Below are 19,531 nucleotides of genomic sequence, written 5' to 3' on the forward strand. Positions count from 1 at the left end.
AATTAGATTTGGGGGACAAATCAGAAAATTTAAAAAGAATCATTTAGAAAATTTAATGAGGCTCCGCTCAAGGGTGTAATGCAAGGAAAGTTAATTGCGGTCGTGTATACTCTGCGTACACATTGAAACCAGTTCTCTTTGGTCGGAATTTGTAAACAAGAATAGATGCCTCAGTGTTCGTTTAGTATCCGAGGAGGTTAAAAGCATTAAATTTTGATAATTTTGATAATTCACATAACTGTTTCCTAAGAAAAGAATATTTCAATGATTTTCTTTTATGTGAAAGATGGATCCCATGTCAGGCTTAGAGATCCGTCTTGTGTTTACATTACCGCCGAGAGACAGTACACTGCAGTACAAGAGATGTGTACACTTCTGAAATAACTTTCCTTGCATTACATCCTTGATGAGGCTAAAGAAAATTTCTTTTGCAGAAAATGCTAGATTTTTCGAGTATTATGTGCGTATTTTGACTTTAAAGAATGAAGATAATCTATTATGATATGGGCTGTATGAAAAGGCACTTTCTAAAAAAGTTATTCCATGTTCTAAGCCGTAATAATTCTCCGATAAATTGTTAAAATTGATGGTGAAGTGTTTATTCTCCTATTGATAAAAACAGAATTCTAAAATTTTAAGCAATTTGATTCTTCTAAGTTCTTTCAATTACATTTATTGTTTTTGCTTCGTAAATAAGAATTTAATTTCTGAACTGTAGCATTTGCATCATGAAAATAATATATATATCTCATGATTGAGAATCTTATTAAAAAAAATTTAAAATGCAAAATTTTATTCAATTAATGTTAAAGATTTACAAAAAGGATCTTGTTTTTTGAACAGTGATAATAAGAAAACTCTGGAATAGGAAAGATGACTACTTTTAGAATCAGGTCATAATTTCAAATAGTCCAATGAGCATGAGACACAGTAAGTGTGCAGTGTAAACAGACTCATTTCACTAAATTAGTGAATTGATAAGTGTCTGGTAAAACTATTTGCTTTGTAACAATATCAAATACACTGAAGTATGCTATAATGTCGTCTTACTATCCCATTGTAATCACTGTAATCAGAACGTTAAAGTTTTTTGGCTTAATTCTTGCTTTTTTGGAAGGGTATAAAAACACATTTGAATTGTTGACATCAAATTCTGATCTATCAATGTAAGATATGTAGACTGTAAAATGTGATGGAGAAATCTATGACACATCGTATCAGGAGGTTTATTATCCGCCCAACCCTGTATCTAGATCCTGAACCAGGGATTGCAAAGTTGTCTCTTGACTCAGGGTGCACTGTGAGATGGAGTCGGATACGGATTGAAGAGGTTTACTTCCTGGATCCTGACTCTTCCCTCCTCTTTTTCTTGTCAGACTTAACAACTTCCGATTTATTAAAGATACGCGAGATTCGCTGCTCTGAGAAAATCTGAAAAAAACGATCATTTTACTGTCTATCAATTTTTTTAGATCAATCTTTAAAAAAATCCCTATCTAATGAAACTTTTGTTTTTGGGCTTAAAATCCGGTGTAAAGATTTGTAAATACTAAAATATTTTGCTGATGTCAATTCACTAATCTTATATTAAGATTTGAGATCTTTCATTGTATCAATTCCAAATTTTGACCGATGCAAGAATGGTTAAACAAAGGGATTAGGTTAAAAAGGGGATCAAGAACGATATTGACAAATTTCTAATCAAAACTGATTCTGTTTATTATATAGTTCACAGCTTGAAGTCTGTCACAGTTTGCATAAGAATTTAAAAAATAAAATAATATAATTGTATTGCTTATGGTTTCAGTGCTGCAATAAGAGAATTCATAATTTGAGCTGCTCGCCAGGAAAATTTTATTTAAAGATAAGTCTGTATTTTGTATTATAAAATTTTACCATTGTAACATTAAAAAATAAAAAAGTAATAGTCAGGATAAGAGCATAATTGAAATATAAAAACTTATTTGCAACCCTTCATGATGTCTATTGTTCCAACTTGATTTAGTTGTATTTCACACGAATTTTTAAAAATATTACTTCTTGGGTATTTACTCATGGAACCTCACAAATATGACATAATAATAATCTTATGAGGATAAAAATGTAATAATGGAAACTTGATGAAATAATCTTGATGTAATCTTTAACTCATTTAAGAATCGACATATTTAATGTAAAGTGTATAGATTAAAATGTCGTTATCTATTTCCATGTTTAGTGAAACACACTGTATATGAAGTTACCTAAGAGCTATTGAGACCAAGGTTTGTTTAGTCCAGTGTATCAGGGTCTCTATCTGAGAATACCAGGAGGACAAATTGGAACTGGAGCAGGGTTCAAGAACAGGTTCGTTTTCCTCTGTCTCCAGGAGTAAACCAACCAGGCGGGATATTATGCCCAGCTCGGAACCAAGATAATCAAGAACAACTAAACTCAAAAAATAATAATAAAATTGTTTTTATTTTAGAAACAAATCAACGAGATATTTTAGTCTTAGTTTCAAACATTTTAATAATGACCGATTTTCTGAACAAGAAAAACATGGAAGATTTTTTTCACATTATTTTTACATACTTTATTATCACATTTATTTATGTAAATTGTTGGAATTATTAGATTAAAATTACCTATATGAGAACTTTGGAAGTTTTGATGGAGATTTTGAAGTTTAACTAAACCAGACTTTTGATAGATTAACTGGTTCTCTCTAGATTAAACAAGCCCAGATAAAAATAAATACAAAACTAGATGTAAGACTATAGAATTATAATATGCTAGCTCAAGTGCCCGGCGTTTTCCGTGGAATAAAAAAAAATTGAATAAAAAAATACAAATTTATTAAGCCTATGTTACCCCCAAGGTAACCATGTGTTTGATCCATATATATATATATTATATACATATATTTAGCTTTTTATATAGAATAGAGAATGGATGAAGCTGCAATGTATATATTTCTGTCCCACTTGGTTGGGTGCGTTCTCATTGACGCATCGATGGTGTATCATTGGTGCACAAATAGTGCGTCCTATTCCGTTACAATGAATGTTGATGAAAATTTCAAGCTAATAAGAGGAACGGTATAAGAGTTATGCAAATCCTAATAAAAGAATAAAAAATGAATAAAAAGTAAGATCTGGACAAGTTTCCTATGTTGAAGAATCTCCCGTTTTCTCCGGTAATGACGGAGCAACTGTTTAGTTTTTCTCTTTAAACTATCACGAGATTGTTTTAAAAATTTTATTTGGTTGAAAGCAGAAACCAAATCTTTCGATTCTTCTCTACTCCTTATGCATCCTTGACCCGAAGATATCTGGGAGATTAGCTCAGTACCTGGAACTGATTCAGACTTTTTAATGGAATCACTGATATTCTTGCCCTCTGCTCTTTCAAGGTTTGTTCTGAGATCTGAAATCTCTAATTTCAGATCCTCGTTGGTGAGATTCAATCTAGTATTTTCTAAACATAACTCTTCAACCTTAGAATTAGACTGGAGCAAGGACTTTTCTAGTTCTTCATTTTTACTCTCAAGAAGAATAACTCGGGAAGCAAGGTTTTGGTTTTGTATTTTGATCTCCGAGAGTTCTGAAGTATCGGAGGACAGAGTCAAACCTGATCTCTCCGACCTGTACGCCGGAAGCATTTTCTCAAACACGTTAAGATTCAGGTTCGTTTGGTTTAGAATATCCGAGATCTTTTGTATCCGTAGCAAAACCTTTGGATCAAGATCCTCATCTTGAGCCTCTGAATTCAAACCTTCCTCCTCGTCCAAGGCCTCCAGTGATGAAGTATCCTCTTCTGTCCCCGAGGATTTCATTCTAATCTGAATAAATTACAAATAACCATTTATAAATTTGGAAAGACTGGTGAAAACAGGTACTTTAACAATGGCAAGATTTATAAAAAAAATTAAAGCTTTAAAGCTAAGGAACATTTGGTTTCAACCCAAGAAAATAAAAAGATCAGATCGGATTTAACAACAACGAATACATTTATGATCTTTATTCCATTACATTTTCTGAATGAATATAAGTAATGATATTATCCGCCATATTGGAAATATTCTTCTCTCCCTGGAACACCTCCATCCTTTTAATGGTTGTCATCGTGATTTTGTCATCGGCATCCGCCCTCTTGAATACGGCGAGGGTGGGGTAGGTGGCTGGGAAGGTTTTCTTGACAGTTATCTTCAGAAGTTTTCCTTTTCCCAGACTTACATCCATATTAGTCATCTCAGAGTTTATCCCCAGAACAATTCCCTATAATTGATACATATTGTACTGTTAAACTGGAATAGTGGCTAGAAAGACTAGNTTTTTTGTTGTGTAATGGCGGTTCAAATGACATGATAAAGATAAAAAAATCGCAATAATTAATCGCTTAATTTTCGATATAGGACGAAACTAAGTGAATAATGTGAATATTACCAGAGGTTGGTAAACGGCGAATATTCGTCTGAAGAGTTGAACTCGATCGTCCCAGGAATTCATAACTTCACGTAACACACCATCCACACGTTTCTTCATCTCAACAATAAACCTTAAAATCAGGATTAAATTAAGAGCCGGTTAGAGCTGCGGGAAGATAATGTGGTGACTAGGGATAAAATAGTTTTTATTTTATGTCCCTCATCAGCGGGTTTAAGAGTAACCCTTAAAAAATAAAAAAAATGATGACAGACAGAACTTAGACCTTCAAGTGAAGTAATTCTAAGTGACAATATAATAGAAAGAGTGGCATGCCGGATTTACAAAACGGTAAACCTTTAACAGAGTAATCAGAGTAACAATCAGGCAAATATCTAAGTGTAAAATTTGTAAAATTTCCTTTATCCATACTGCAGTTTAAACTCTCAAGTCAATATAGAGAATCCAAAATTAAAAATAATCAATATCAAGGTAGAAAAATAAGGATTTCAGAAAATTTAAAGGGTTTTGTTGAGAATCGGACAAGGCACTCAATAAATGAGATAATTCCTGTGGTTAAGATTAAAGATTAGGCGCTTACCCTGATATATCCTCGTATGTAATATTCTTCCACATTTTACTGGCCTCAGAAATATGAGGTTCAACCTCCCTAGAGAGCTGAACCTTAAACTTGCGGAGGACGGTTGAACCATCAAACGGATCAAACACAAGTTTAAGAAGGAAACTGTCATTCCTGCAACTCTTTCCCTCTGTGGCGAGACGGGGTTGGAGAAATTTCAAGGTTAGGATAGAAACCTCAACAAGGACGGATATTTCATGATTCTCCAGGCTAAGCTCAAACCTTTTGATTTCTCCTTTGGCTTTAAGATTCTCCAGGTCCCGTATGATGGACAGACACTCCTGGTTATCCCTGTACCAAGATATAAGTTTTAGACACCCAAGGATCTTAGAAATATCGTGATGACAAGAAATGAAGACTCAAATCCCATAAATCAAACCTTGTAATGTATAATGTAATTAATTGAGAATTAAGAAAAATCTTCAGATTACAAAAATTTGTTCCGGAAATCCGCAAAATAACTTCAACTTTTTTAAAGTTTGAACAAAGAGAGACTTATAAGGAAGGATGGGGTGCAATTTTTAAACAATTGAATATAAAAAGTTTATCCTCCCGCTGAGGAATTATCATACAAAACTTGAATTCCTGAGAAGTTCTGCTTGCATGCTCAGCAGACTCCTTTTAACGAATGCTACTGCAGCTGGTAGGGTTAGGTTACGGGGTGGGGAGAGAGATCGTATCTTGGTGAAATCCTTGATATCGTGGAATACAATATCATAGGGGGTCTCGTTACAGACCAGAGTAATCAAGTTCTCCCGTCCTGACAGGTTTAATCGGAGAGGAACTATTCTCGTCCTAAGTACGTTCTCCAATGTGTCCAGCACCTTGAGACCAAATATAGATTCGCTCTGGGATATCATGTGTTCTAGCTCTAGGGTAAGATCAGTATCATCTTTCATCTTCATCCTTGAATCTGAAGCTTTAACAAAACAATTAATGTATGTAAATATTTTCTATAAAACAAGTTTATAACAATATCTATTTTTGATTTATCACAGAAGGTTCCAGAGATAGTCCAGCTTCAAGAAAATCCTCCAAGGTCACGTCATCGGAGAGCAAAGTTTGCCCTGTAAGCTCTGATTGAATTATCCGTTCAACTGCTTTCAGTGCAGCTTGGGAAACCAGACCGGAGAGATCAGCTCCAGACATACCTGGAGACAGGTTGGAAACTACCCGTAAGAGATCACAGTCCGGAGCCAGTTTCATCTTGCGAGTGAGAGCTGTAAGAATATCAAGAAGCTCCGAGGGATCGCTTGTTGTTCCGATAAACAAGGACTTGTCAAACCTACCAGGACGGAGAAGAGCCGAGTCCAGAAGATCCGGACGGTTTGTAGCTCCGATTACAACAACTTTCATCCGTTCCAATCCATCTAGCTCCGATAAAAGAGCTGAAACCACACGATCCATGACTCCTCCGCTATCCCCGGACTGACCTCTGGCCGGAGCTAAAGAATCCAACTCGTCAAAGAAGACGATGCACGGTTCGGCCTCGTGAGCGCGTTTAAAAATATCCCGGACATTTTCCTCTGATTGTCCCACATACATGTTTAGAAGTTCCGGTCCCTTCACGCTAATAAAGCTCATGGAGCACTCTGTAGCAACAGCTTTGGCAAGCAGGGTTTTTCCTACTCCAGGTGGTCCGTGCATCAGTATTCCAGACCTTCTCCAACCACCAGCCCCACAGCTAGAAACGGCCTAAAAAACCTCAAGTAGAAAAGTATTCATATACGGTGTGGTTTACCAAGTACCTGGAGAAGTTCTCGTTTAACTTCATGCAAGCCTCCAACATCCTCCCACTTCACAGAGGGAACCTCGGCTAGTCCTAAGGACTTGGATCTAGATTTCTTTAAAGTTTCCAAACCATTGATAAAGTCATCCTTGTTTATCCGTTCTCTACCATCCATACAGCATGACATTACTGTCGCGTCAATTAAAGAGTTTAAATCTCCGATATTGAAACCAGCACTTACAACTAGATTACATATAATCAATCGAATATCAAATTTAGAAGAATTTGTCTTGAAATTCTTTATTAACGACATTTTTTAGTTTGCATTTTTAAAAATAAAATTTTCTTGCCTGACACGAATTCAATCAGGTTTCCATGTTCAAGATCAAGGTCTCTATCCTCGCAGATCCTTTCCAAAACAGTTGTTCTATCCGCAGCGTCAGGAGCTCGGATATCCTGGACATGGAGAAATAATCTGGATAGTTTAGGGAATACTTTCTCCTTGGAGAGACAAGTTCCAACGAGTACAGTGGAGGGAGAGAGGGAGGAAAGTCTAGTTTCTAAAGAGAGAAGGATACGTTCGTCCAGTTCTCCCTCACGGGTTGAAACCAAATCATTAACATTCCTAAAAAAATAGGTTAATAATTACAAAGAATGTTCTAGATCCTTAAAGGAAACGTCAGCGTAATCTTAATTTCCCCCCATTCCAACCTAACTAAATCTATTGTTCAGGGATTGTAGAAGTAATTTCAAGTTACCCTCTATTCAAAGATTCCATATTCACAACCGTTCTCTTATAACCCTAGTTTGAGTATAAATTGCGAAGATATCGTCGTTTTTCCTTTCTTGTCTCAACTGCATAAATCCGCAAGACAAAAATTAGTGAAATTGCACTTAATAAAGGATATCTTTTTCATTTTTGCTTTGATAAAGGTGGCTTATTGGAACCGTTCAATAACTGGGAAATATAACATTTAAATGAAATGCCTCTTGAAATTATGCCAATAGTCCTTTAGAGACAAAATCGATCATCGTTTCAGAATATATGTTAAGTATTGATTATTTTTGATGGAATTGGTATGTATAAAACCCAAGGTTGCTTACTCTCGATGTACGGGAAATGTCGTTTCCTAAGCATATAGATGTGAGGTCACTGATTATAGAGGCGAGAGTGAAGTTTTATACGGATTTTATCAATCTATGCAAGGGAGACGACATTTCCAGTAAATTGGAGCGCATCGAGAGTAAGCAACCTTATCATACAACCTTGATAATACCTGATCACCCAAATTGTTGGCATACAGTTGTTTACTTCAGTCACAGCTTTCAGAATATTCCCCTCCGTTATTGCCGGAGTATCTCCGACCAAATCTCTCCCACAGTTCTCCGTGTATCCTAGTCCCGTGTTCTCCGCCAGATATTGACAAAATTCCAGTTTACCCGATCCTTCCTCTCCGCAGAGAAGAATACTACAACGTAACCGTCTTTCCAGGTCTTTACTCAAGTTTCTGTTGATAATCCCGGTCAACTTATTGAACATCTGCAAGGAGTGCCCAGGGTGTAAAAGTAGGTTTCTAGGTAGAGTTCTTGTTTTAATGTAAGATTGTGTTACTCTAGTAGCATCCTTGCATACTAAAATTCCCTGGGTTCCTGGGTTTTGAAACTGAACCCGAAGATAGATACTAATATGTTTGTCTATTTTTAAAATTTCTTTAATCTTAATATTCTCTGTATCAAGTCTTATGACTGAGTCATGAAACACAAATTGCTCATGAAGAAATTCACTAATTAATGGAACTAAAAGTTCGCTGTCCAGTGTTCTGACGCATGAAGTCTCAAAGATAGAAATTGTCAAGGATTCGGCTGTATTCACCGTTCCCCCCGCCTTCTCCGTGTAGAACTTTAACTTGGCTAGATCAAGGTTCTTATTTAATCCATGAAAAAGGTTTGTAATGTTTTCCAGGCCTAGATGAGTACACAATATATCCTGAAATTATATTCTTTTAAATGTTTCGTTTTTCGAAAACTTCTATTGGATATTATTTGATTTCTGGGAAACATACCTTGAAAGGAACATCTTCCGAGACTCCAGCTAGGATCCTTATTCCGATTGAGCTCTCGATACAACCCAGAGAAATCCAGAATGATCCGTCCTTTCGACGTTTTTGTCCTTTCATATGCATTGATTAATAATTTTGGAAAATTTTTAAACTGAAAGGGGGTCTATATTTTCTTTAAAAATCATCCTCCTTCTTCGAAAAAAAATCTTTGGTTTATGGAATTTATTCGCTCTGTATTGAGGGAAAATATTTTTTCGGAGATGAGGAAATATTTATTTTTTAATAAAATGTATCAAAAAGGATGAAAAAACGTTCCTAACTATCGTTTTTCCCCAAATCATAAATAATCTTTTGTGGAAGACGATGCCTGGCCGCGTTAAACTAGTTCCACAAGATTCAACAGAATGAGATAGAACGGATACGGGGCATAGTACTGATATCATCTCTACTGTCTACACGTGCGATATCGATATTGACTCTAGTTCTGAACCCTCTAGTAATAAGTTATAAGAAATATATATACTGGAAGTTATTTATGCGTTTTATTAGAGTCTGACTTTCTTAAAAATTTAAATTCTCAAAATTATTTACCCCAGAATACTTATAAAGGTGAAATAAAAAAAATATCCTCTTAATAAGCTAATTTTTTCACAATGTTCCTTTAGATATTTCAGGGACGGATAGAGGGTTGAGCAGGACGGTTGTATCCGGAGAAATCAATCCTTTAAACAACCTTCTCCTTCCAGTCCTTAGAATCAGTCCTTCCTTCTCCGACAACCATTCTCGGTAAACCTTCTTGTTTAACTTATTGAAACCATTGAAATATCATTCAAACAAAAATATTATTTAATCTGTTGATTACCGACAAAAATTATATCTTTATGTATTATGTTTATATCTTAAATAGGCGCGTTATGAAAACAAAGACAAGAAAGAGATAATAAAGCGTTGTCAATAAACCGTTCCTTTAAGAAAAGAAGCGGAAAGTTTGCAGATATCTGTGTCATTTTCTTCTCAATGATCCTGAACACATGTATATAAATATTAAATATTTCTAGTTACAATACAGTAATAACCAGAAATAGGAAGACGACTTAATAGCATTACTTTTAAGTGTATATGATGTTGTTACAAAGCAAAGTTTTACTAGACGCTTATAAACTCACTAATGAAGTGAAATGGGTCTATTTACACTGCACAATTGCTCATTGAACTATTTAAAGTCATAACTAGAATTTAAAAGTCGTCTTCCTATTTCCAAGTTTTTTTTGCTTATCACTGTACATGAATAAACTTGAATTAAAAATGTTTCGCGGATTTTCGTCCCAACTTTCTATCTAGTCCGTTTACTTGGATCCAATAAACGTCCCAACAGCTGAACTGATCGGAGCTGAAAACTTTAGAATGGTGGATATTGGGATTAAGGCTTAATCCACTCTTTTTTTAAATCTCGAGATTAAATATTACTTGTTCTCCTCTCATTTTTAATCTCCAGATTAATTATCCGATCAGGATTAAGGATATCCCATTCTAAAGTTTTCAGCTCGGGTCAAATTTATTGAAGTTGATTCAAATTTTTTTTAAAGTTTTACAAAATGTTAGAAATCGACCAATGAATACAAGAAAATCCGTTAATTATTGTATTGGGATTATTTTAAAATGCACTAAAAGCTTACTCATATATTATTTCATAACCAGTAAAATCTCTTTCACCGTTTCCGTGGGGGTTGAATAGATTAGTATTTCCTATTTTTTTCCAGTCGTTAGTTTTTCAATTCCTTTTCAATTATTTGTATTCTCTCGTTCATACGTCAATTTTCTACTCCATTCCATTATAATTCCTTTAAAATTCAATTGCATCTTTTTATTTATTTCTTTAGTTTTTTACTTTCCCTTTATCCAATTATCCATTTTCTTGGTTTTCTTTCCATTACCAGTTATAATACTATGTGTTTCCAATAATTACCATTGCCCCTTGTAATATTATGTGTTTCCAGTACATTCTTAGTTTGTTTACAAGGACGTACAAAGGGGGGGAGGCAGTGCCCCCCTCTCCCTAAAACTCAGAGCTGTACTGAAGAGTGGAGAACATTAAAAAAATTAGTTTGGTAATTGGACTGTATGTGAACCTTTAAAGTATCCAAGAAGCCAAATGTTTTGAATCTACAACAATAGAAAAATGTTCAATTCGCGCATATTTGCCACCCCCCCTAGATTTATTTCTGTGTACGCCCTTGTTAATTCATGGGTTTTATAATAAAAATATTTTTCTTAATTCTTGCCTACAACAGTATAGGTAGAGCAGCAGCATGTCGCGGAAACATTTCAGCATTCTGAAATATTATTTAAAATACAAAATAAATCATTGATTTTATTTTAATCATATAAACAAGTCAAAACAAGCAAAACATTATAAAACTGTCAAAAAGTTAAATTTCATGTTGTTATTTAAAATATCTAATGATTGATAAAGTTAAAATCACAAGAAAACGAAGGGGTGTGATGGTTAAATTACTATATATAAACTATATAACAGAACGAGCATTAAGACTAGTGAATCACAGTTTTAACCACGTGCCGAATCCGACATCAAGGTTTTGAATATCAGCATAATCAAATGTTGAACACTAATAAGTTTAGATTTTATAAAAAAGGGTTAAAATCCACTTGCATCCTGATGAGTGGTTCAAACTCTTCGTCAAAATTAAATAATAAAAATAAATTAACAATTAAAATCATGTTACAATAGTTTAAATTTTAAAAACACTTCTAGACAAATAAATGCCTCTGGTTAATCTCACAACACAGACATTCTCATAAGATGGAAAAAACGTTACACAAAATGAATTTTAGACAGGATGTTCGATTTTAGTTCGGTTGAACCTCTGCATCTTTCTGTTTCATAAAAGCAGCGTATGCCGCCATTTCTTTTTCCTCTTTCTTCCTATTTCTTTCTTCATAATCCAGCCTGTAAAGAAAAAGTTTTTTATACACATTTCTGCAGACAATGCAGTATTAGAACTTTATAATTTGACAATATTACTGCACGGAACTGCACAATCCGCAAGCCTTTGGTTAATTGCATAAATCCAATTAATAACTGTTTTTGTATAAAATACTCAGTAGATAGTACAAGCTAGAGGTTCATATAGGATTAATCTGAGTGAACCTGAACATTCTACACACTTTACACCCTAAAAAATATCCCTTGACAACAATTAGACACACTTAATCTGCCACAAATGGTATCTCCGCCCAAAAAAAATTCATAAGTAGAATCTTAGTACTAAAATCGGCCACAAAGTGAAGTCTTTAACCTGCCACAAAGTCTCCAGATGAACCCCAGAGATATAAGATACCAGATAGTAATTTCCCACACTCATTTGTATCGAATGTTGTTAAATGAGAATGTTATTAAATGACTACTACCTGCGCGTTAAAATCCTTTCCACAAGTTTCTCCGTGGTCAGATCGTTCCCGGAGTCAACCGTCTGATACTTTCCTTGGCGCTTAGGTTCTGAGTAAGGATCCTCTCCCCCTATGTCGGGGAGTACTGAGGTTTGACCGTGACACACGACGGACACGTTAAAGTGTTCCATTAGCTCCTTGGAGACGGCGTAGGGAGCTCCGATTACAACCTCGTCTACGCATCTGTACGCAAGGACAGATAGAGTACGTTCGTGGATATTCATGATAGGGTAGTTGAAACCCTTATACCTAGAACAAAAAAATCAAAACCGACATCAAATTAAAGATAACAAGCTTGAGTCTAAGCTCAAATAATACCTCGAGTCCTCACATTCTTTGTAAACCCTGAAATAGGGTTCTAATAATCATAAGAAGTCCTAGCTAAACATTTTTTATCATTAATATCTCTTTCATTTTTGAAAATACCTATTAACTACAGGATCTGTATGAAGTCCCACGATAAGATAGGTTCCCAGCTCCTTGGCTTTCTCTAGAAAATCCAAATGTCCAATATGAAAGAGATCAAAGGCCCCGGCCACGTAGACGATTTTGTCCGTCTTCTTCGGACCATCCTTGTTAGAGAACTGCAGTATCTTCTGTGTTGTTGGGAGGAACTGAGAAAGCCCGGTCCAGGGTGACCGGCCACAGGCACCAGAACTCATGTCTGATGAGCTGCGTCGGTCAACGTTGTACTCTTGCGCCCCGCGCTGGAGATGGTCCTTAGAGAGCATGAGCATCCGTCCGACCAGGTTGGTAGTTGACACGCCCTGGGTTCTTTGGCATTCTTTGTACTTGTTCGCAGATTTGACAATATGATACGTGTCTGTTCCATCCGCAGTCATTGTTATATCGTCACCATGCACACAGAACTCACAATCATATCTAGAGAGTAAATCTATTTACTTCAAGACCAAAAATAGGAAATTTTTAAGACAAAAACAACGCAAAATATTAAAAACGTGATTTTTTAGAGAGAATCAAATTGTTAAGATTTCATTATAAAAAGATGTTGCGGGCCTAAGAATATCCCAGTTGCGCCCCTCCAGTCCTATCTACGACCAAACCAAATAAACCAGAAGAATGAACTTACTTTTCAAGAGTTTCTAGGGTTGTAACGTAAGGAGCTCCCTCTACCACCTCATCCACCCACTTGATCGCCCGAACCATCCTGTACCTCTCCTGCTCATTGAACACAGGGGGGCCCTACAACAAAATAGAAAAAAAAAAACATTTTTAAAAAATCCAACATCTTTATTAGGTTTAAAGATTTCTCTATGATTTGTAGTCCGTAAAAAAATAAATGAATAATCAACTGCTAGTAAACCAGAACTTCGTAGGAATCGAAAGAATTTATAAAATGTCGTTTTCTAAAGGAATGCTATCGATATTTAGTTTTTTTAATATAATAATTAAAAGAAGCTCTTAAAAACTGTTTCTGCATGTTTCATGGCAGTTTATTTATTTTTACAATTACTAAGATTTTGGTATAATAATAGCACAAACCCATTGAAAATTTTATAAATTCTTGATGCCTCCGAAGTACTGGATTAAACTGTATAATCCCTAATGACAAACCATTCCTAAAAGGAGATGATTATGAAAGAAGAAAGTTTTTAACGGAAAAGAGGATATTTGAATGGAAAAGAGAGGGGGGGGGGTAATTTCATAAAAAATACTAGAGTGATAAAAAACAAGATTTATTTACCTTGTGCAGAGTAATCTCCTCGTCTGTGTGAACCCCGACCACCAGATAGTCTCCCATAGCCTTCGCCTAGTACCACCAGTTTCATGTTTGTAACGACCCCCCCCCCCCAGAAAATTGAACAATTTCAGAATTAGTGAAATTACCTACGATGTTAGGTATCTTTCCTTCAAATATTTCTGTTGTTTGCAAAGCTATAAAACATGTTATCTTCTTCTATATAATAAAACAAAATATTCGTGTATATGTTTCCTATAGCCGGCCAAACGGCTAGAGCGAATGGGCTAATATTTCTGGAGGGAATCCAGGAGTATCCTGGGGGTATCATAGGCAAAAAAATGTTATTTTATTTCTTCTTTCAAATTTTTTCAAAAATCTATGTTTTTATATTAGATTTTTTTTTATTTTATATTAGATTTTCAAATTGAAGGAAAATGTTCTCTTCTGATAATAACAACTTCATTAGAATGGACAATGGACATTGGAGAGCCATTTAACAATATTGAAACTTGTATTATCAACATTTTGATACTAGAATTGATGACAATTAGCTTATCAGAAAACTTTTTTGAATCTGTGGGAGAACTAGCCTGACGTAATGAGTTAGCGTGGCCGAAATGAACCATGTCGTAGCAACCGTCACACCAGACTTTCACAACCATTTTTAAACCTGAAATATAATTAAATATCTAATCTGATACAAGGCAACAGCATGTCAGGATTCTTAAAGTACAGATCTAAAAAATGTGTGCAATTGTACTTCAAAAAATTACAAATTTAACTGAAAAAACTTAACTTTCTAGAACAGTATTATTTTCGAAAATTGTTAAAAACAAAATACTTTGTGAGCTATATTTTTAAGATGCAATACAAGAATTGTTTGCAGTACAGCGTACACTGTACAGTTAACGTACATTGTATAATACAATTATCCAAACAGCAGCAGTTCCAATGTTGCTGAAAGAACTGTTTATTAAAAGGTTTTTATCGAAAACTTGATATTTTCTCAACTTTTAAATTCCTCATATTACAAGAATATATAAATGCAAGATTGAAATTTTTGCTATGTTTTAAAAATATATAAAAATCAAAAAAATAACTCAAAATATTTGTTTGGCTAAAAAACGAAAAAAATGCAAAAGTGGAGTAGGCTGCCCTCTGGAATAAAGAACGTTGCGTCTAAAAGTATTTTTTTATGTAAAAGATACTTTATAATCTTAGAAAATATGAAAATGTAAATTTTAGAACTTCATTACAATCAAATTTACACATTAACATTCAACGGAAAATCATCACAGTTTTAAAATACTAGTTCTTTTAAATTTAGGTTTGTGTGACCCCCTTTCTAGCTACCAGCATGTTGAGCACATGATGCTTCTTAATGTAGTCAACTGCCTTCTTGTGAGTTACCATCGTGAAGTCGTATCCGTTCAACTGCAGGATTTTATCATGCACTCGCAAACCTGGTATTTAAGTAGGATTATCTAAACAAGAATTAACTCTTCTCAAGTTTTTAAATTATTGTTTTGATTTAGATTAACCCAAGCTTGGTCTTGAATTCTACGGGGTTTCCCGAAGAATTGTAAAAAAGACCATAATTTTTCTAGCCCATGTCATCCCCGGGTATCCATGGGTTCTCTCAAAAAATTTCAGCCAATTTGGTTTAATTGTTTGGCTAGCTATAGTGAACATATAAATAGGAAGAATGGAAGAGTAGATTAAAAAGTTATTTAAAAATGCATTTTTTCTTTAAACATTAATATTGAAATTTGAAACTTTTAAAAATTGAAGAAAAATAAAACCTATCCATTACCTACATTTAGTCAGTCCAGAATTGCAATCAATAAATCCCAATCAACCATCTACTCATCTTTAACAACCTACCCAGCAATGAATATCTAACCTGCTCTAACCGCAGCGCTGTCTGGAGATATTTCAGTAACATAAACACCATTATCAGAATACCCCTGAGAAGTTACGGTTAAAAATTGTAATTTTCGTGGTATTATTTTTAAATAGATTTTCGAAAATTTCAAGATAAACTGGAATTCAACTTTCATCCAAATATTAATAAATTTTCCCATTTCTCAAATTCAGTGGTACCAACCCTTGCGCTTTATGCAAATATTTATATATTAATGGGGGGGGGGGGGGGGGTTTAATTAATTTTTTTTTTAACTGCCATCTCAAACCCTCTTCAAAACTAAATTATTTAAATCTTAAGAATCACAAGAGGGCTTTGAGAAAACAGCTCTAAGCTATCAAAGTTCTCCTACTGCAGTAGTTTAACATATATTTAATGTAATACTGTTTTGTTAATAACTGTTCTAATTAATTATAAGAACAGAAAAATGTATGATTTGATTGATTGGTTGTAATATGATATAGACTACCTGTGGACTTTTCCTATAATCCTGATCAATTCCTCCACCAATCTTGAATCCACATTTAAGAATCTACTCTAGGCAGAGTTTAAGCTTATTACGACAATCCAAAAAAAGTTATTGGAGAAACCGTTTATGCGCAGAATCAATGAAGATTAAGAACACGATTGTGGGATTTGAACATATACTATTTCTATTCGTACATCAGATAAAAAAAAAATTCTGAAAGATTTATTCGTTCAAAAATTAATAATTGACTATAATCTCTCTCCTGCCTGGTTTCCTTCCCTATCTTCTCCGTCAGATTCCTTGTGAAGCACGATAGGTATAGACAAGCACTCTATAGCAGTTCCTGATATATAGATAGGTATAGACAAGCACTCTTTAGCAGTTCCTGATATATAGTTAGGTATAGACAAGCACTCTATAGTAGTTCCTGATATAGATAAGTATAGACAAGCAATCTATAGCAGTTCCTAATATATAGATAGGTATTTCTAAAACCTTTGATATTTATAAACATGAATTTTGCTATGAAATATGAAAGGTTCTAAGATCTAACTTAAAATCGAATAGAAAATTACAGATCTGAGCAAATATCTCCAGATAGATAGGTAGATACTAGGTGCAGACAAGGACAAATGTTTGTACTATTTTTACCTCATTAATAAGATGTTAAGTACTTTCCCAAAGGGTTTTTTGCCAAGTGGCAACTTCCCAAATGTGCAATTTCCCAAGCGGCAACTTCCCAAGTCTGTCCTAGCCAACCTGCTCTGCCCCTAGGCCCTAGCCCATCCTAGCCGCAGCGCTCGGCCCCCCCCCAGTGCAGCCTGCGGCGCCTTAGAGGGTCTAACCTAAACTTGGGGAAGTTGCCGCTTGGGAAATTGCACATTTGGGAAGTTGCCACTTGGAAAATTGTCAATTGTGAAGTCGCCCTCGGAAAAATGCCTTTGAGAAGGTACCTAACACCATTAATAACTAGATTTGGACAAGAATGGGATTCGGTGAAAGTTTCAGTTACCATTAAAAGAATTATACTTCATGGACAGAATTACTTCATTATTTTTTCTTACAATTGTGTAAATTAATTATCGTTCGAGGAAAAACGACAATTTTGATTTTTTAAAATTTTAAATACAGTTTTGTGTCGTCCTAAAAGCAGTGCTTAGGATCCATTTAATTTTGATGCAGATCCTGGATCCGCACTGAAAAAAAATGGATCCGGATCCAGGTCATTTCTTTAAGATTTACTGATTTAAAAAAAAAAAAATTCTCAAATTTTTTTGTTTTATTCTTTTCGCTTATTTTTATCCTAAAACCATTCAGAAATGAGGAAATTTTTATAATCTCCCTTTATTCAAAAGTTCAGATTTGGGTTTTAGGAGTAAAAAAGTTTTTTTCAGTTTATTAGTTGATATATTTCACCCCTTGGATCAGGATCCGTAGATCCGCATATTTTTTAGGATCCGGATCCAGGAAGCCAAAATCCTGCGGATCCAACGGATCCGGCTCCTAAGCACTGCCTAAAAGTCTAATCCTTTACTGGTACCCCTTGCAATTATAGAAAAGACTAGTCTACAACAGTATCAGAGTTAGTGACAAACTATAGAAAAATTTACAGATTTACATTGAGACGAAAACAGAGCAAAGGGAAGAACTAAAAAAAACTTATTTTACAACAAGAATAAACAAAATAATAATAATAACTTTGACGTAAAACTGATCAAGATTTTTAGAAAATGTTATTTTTTTAAGAAAACCCAAAACTGAATTTCGTCGATTTATTTATATATCCCCCTGGACACTAACCTGGTTCATGCTCAAAAGCAAGATTCATGTCGTACGATGAAAGGCTGGGGTGTAAAGTCCAAGACTGAAAATTTTCCTACGTATGATGGTACGATGATAACAAATGTGTACTGTGAGTGTTGAAGAGTACAAACTCGGAGAATGTCGTCTTTGTTCAGCAAATTTTCATTTTACATTTTTCTAAAAAAAATTACAATTATCAAATAAGGATGGCGTTCAACGACTGCAGGTACATTGTACTACAAAATATTTTACAATTTTCCAATAAAAAAAAAACAAATTATTACAAACATTTTTAACATGTTACAGTACACACTGTACTCCTTACAAAAACATTTTTTTTCAGAAAACCTCCGTTTAAGGTAAATGAATCTTTGGGCTGCCATTTGGTCCAAAAAAATAAAGATTTTCGTTTTTGGTTTTTCAATCAAGATTTTGTAAAAATAGAATTTTTTACATAGAGCAGGAGAAATCAACACTAAAGCTATCAAGATCAATACTGTAACAGTAAATATCAATACTGGAGCAGAAAAGATCAATACCGAAGCAGTCAAGATCAATCCTGGAGCAGAAAAGATTAGTACTGAACCAGTAAAGAATAATCCTAAAGCTGAACAGATCAATACTGAAGCTGTAGGTATCAATTCCGAAGCAGGAAAGAACAATTTGGGAGTAGAAAAGATCAATACTGAACTGGTAAAGATCAATACTTAAGCCGCAGATATCAATACCGAAGCAGTCAAGTTCAATACTGAAGCCGCAGATACCAATACCGAAGCAGTCAAGATCAATACTGAAGCCGCAGATATCAATACCGAAGCAGTCAAGATCAATACTGAAGCCGCAGATATCAATACTGAAGCAGTCAAGATCAATACTGAAGCCGCAGATATCAATACCGAAGCAGTCAAGATCAATACTAAAGCCGCAGATATCAATACCGAAGCAGTCAAGTTCAATACTGAAGCCGCAGATATCAATACCGAAGCAGTCATGATCAATACTGAAGCCGCAGATATCAATACCGAAGCAGTCAAAATTAATACTGAACCAGTAAAAATCAATCCTGGACTATTTTCTCAGAGAAGGCATAGAGTATGCTTCGGAGAGGGCATGTATGTCTGATCTATTCCGTCCGCCTCTCACTACTTTTTATATTCCTTCTACCGCTCTCAATTTTCCAGCTCCTACAAAACATCCAACGACAAATAATTCTGGTTTAGCTCCGGATCCAGTTTTCAGCAGGGAATCAACTAAAGCTCCTAAACCTTCAGAAGGTTCGGAAAAGAACAAAGAGTCCAACTCAAATCCAGGACTTATTTCTCCTGACAAA

General features: G+C 34.8%; 5 protein-coding genes across 8 annotated transcripts; all 5 read right to left on the reverse strand.

Moving 5' to 3' along the window:
- Positions 1 to 974: 974 nt before the first annotated feature.
- LOC111710443 (uncharacterized) lies at positions 975 to 3,833 on the reverse strand. Its single transcript, XM_023484534.1, has 4 exons — positions 3,150 to 3,833; positions 2,628 to 2,707; positions 2,244 to 2,427; positions 975 to 1,431 (listed from the first exon to the last, which is right to left on the reverse strand). The coding sequence occupies exons 1-4, from the start codon at positions 3,815 to 3,817 to the stop codon at positions 1,230 to 1,232; spliced, it is 1,134 nt and encodes a 377-aa protein (XP_023340302.1). The 5' UTR covers positions 3,818 to 3,833; the 3' UTR covers positions 975 to 1,229.
- Positions 3,823 to 6,054, reverse strand: LOC111710445 (uncharacterized). Its single transcript, XM_023484538.1, has 4 exons — positions 5,632 to 6,054; positions 5,008 to 5,337; positions 4,428 to 4,539; positions 3,823 to 4,259 (listed from the first exon to the last, which is right to left on the reverse strand). The coding sequence occupies exons 1-4, from the start codon at positions 5,949 to 5,951 to the stop codon at positions 4,002 to 4,004; spliced, it is 1,020 nt and encodes a 339-aa protein (XP_023340306.1). The 5' UTR covers positions 5,952 to 6,054; the 3' UTR covers positions 3,823 to 4,001.
- Positions 5,966 to 11,167, reverse strand: LOC111710442 (peroxisome assembly factor 2). 2 transcript variants are annotated; one of them, XM_023484533.1, is made up of 8 exons: positions 11,118 to 11,167; positions 9,801 to 9,858; positions 9,495 to 9,627; positions 8,839 to 8,945; positions 8,053 to 8,762; positions 7,126 to 7,400; positions 6,795 to 7,018; positions 5,966 to 6,741 (listed from the first exon to the last, which is right to left on the reverse strand). In XM_023484533.1, the coding sequence occupies exons 1-8, from the start codon at positions 11,165 to 11,167 to the stop codon at positions 6,025 to 6,027; spliced, it is 2,274 nt and encodes a 757-aa protein (XP_023340301.1). In that variant the 3' UTR covers positions 5,966 to 6,024. The 2 variants fall into 2 exon arrangements, with proteins under 2 accessions (XP_023340301.1, XP_023340300.1); XM_023484532.1 differs by having other exon boundaries at positions 9,495 to 9,630.
- Positions 11,168 to 11,193: 26 nt separating this feature from the next.
- LOC111710444 (ethanolamine-phosphate cytidylyltransferase) lies at positions 11,194 to 15,301 on the reverse strand. Of its 2 annotated transcripts, XM_023484536.1 has the most exons (7): positions 14,596 to 15,301; positions 14,009 to 14,074; positions 13,394 to 13,506; positions 12,730 to 13,185; positions 12,622 to 12,648; positions 12,265 to 12,552; positions 11,194 to 11,803 (listed from the first exon to the last, which is right to left on the reverse strand). In XM_023484536.1, exons 1-7 carry the CDS (start codon positions 14,665 to 14,667, stop codon positions 11,704 to 11,706), a joined length of 1,122 nt encoding a protein of 373 aa, XP_023340304.1. In that variant the 5' UTR covers positions 14,668 to 15,301; the 3' UTR covers positions 11,194 to 11,703. The 2 variants fall into 2 exon arrangements, with proteins under 2 accessions (XP_023340304.1, XP_023340305.1); XM_023484537.1 differs by lacking the exon at positions 12,622 to 12,648.
- LOC111710446 (uncharacterized protein C45G9.7) lies at positions 15,299 to 18,558 on the reverse strand. Of its 2 annotated transcripts, none has more exons than XM_023484539.1 (5): positions 18,199 to 18,558; positions 16,665 to 16,825; positions 16,399 to 16,461; positions 15,909 to 15,972; positions 15,299 to 15,468 (listed from the first exon to the last, which is right to left on the reverse strand). In XM_023484539.1, the coding sequence occupies exons 1-5, from the start codon at positions 18,224 to 18,226 to the stop codon at positions 15,329 to 15,331; spliced, it is 456 nt and encodes a 151-aa protein (XP_023340307.1). In that variant the 5' UTR covers positions 18,227 to 18,558; the 3' UTR covers positions 15,299 to 15,328. The 2 variants fall into 2 exon arrangements, with proteins under 2 accessions (XP_023340307.1, XP_023340308.1); XM_023484540.1 differs by having other exon boundaries at positions 16,665 to 16,741; positions 18,199 to 18,539.
- Between the last annotated feature and the right edge of the window lie 973 nt (positions 18,559 to 19,531).

This window comes from Eurytemora carolleeae, unplaced genomic scaffold (genome assembly GCF_000591075.1).
Source record: "Eurytemora carolleeae unplaced genomic scaffold, Eaff_2.0 scaffold973, whole genome shotgun sequence".
Lineage (NCBI taxonomy): Eukaryota > Metazoa > Arthropoda > Copepoda > Calanoida > Temoridae > Eurytemora > Eurytemora carolleeae.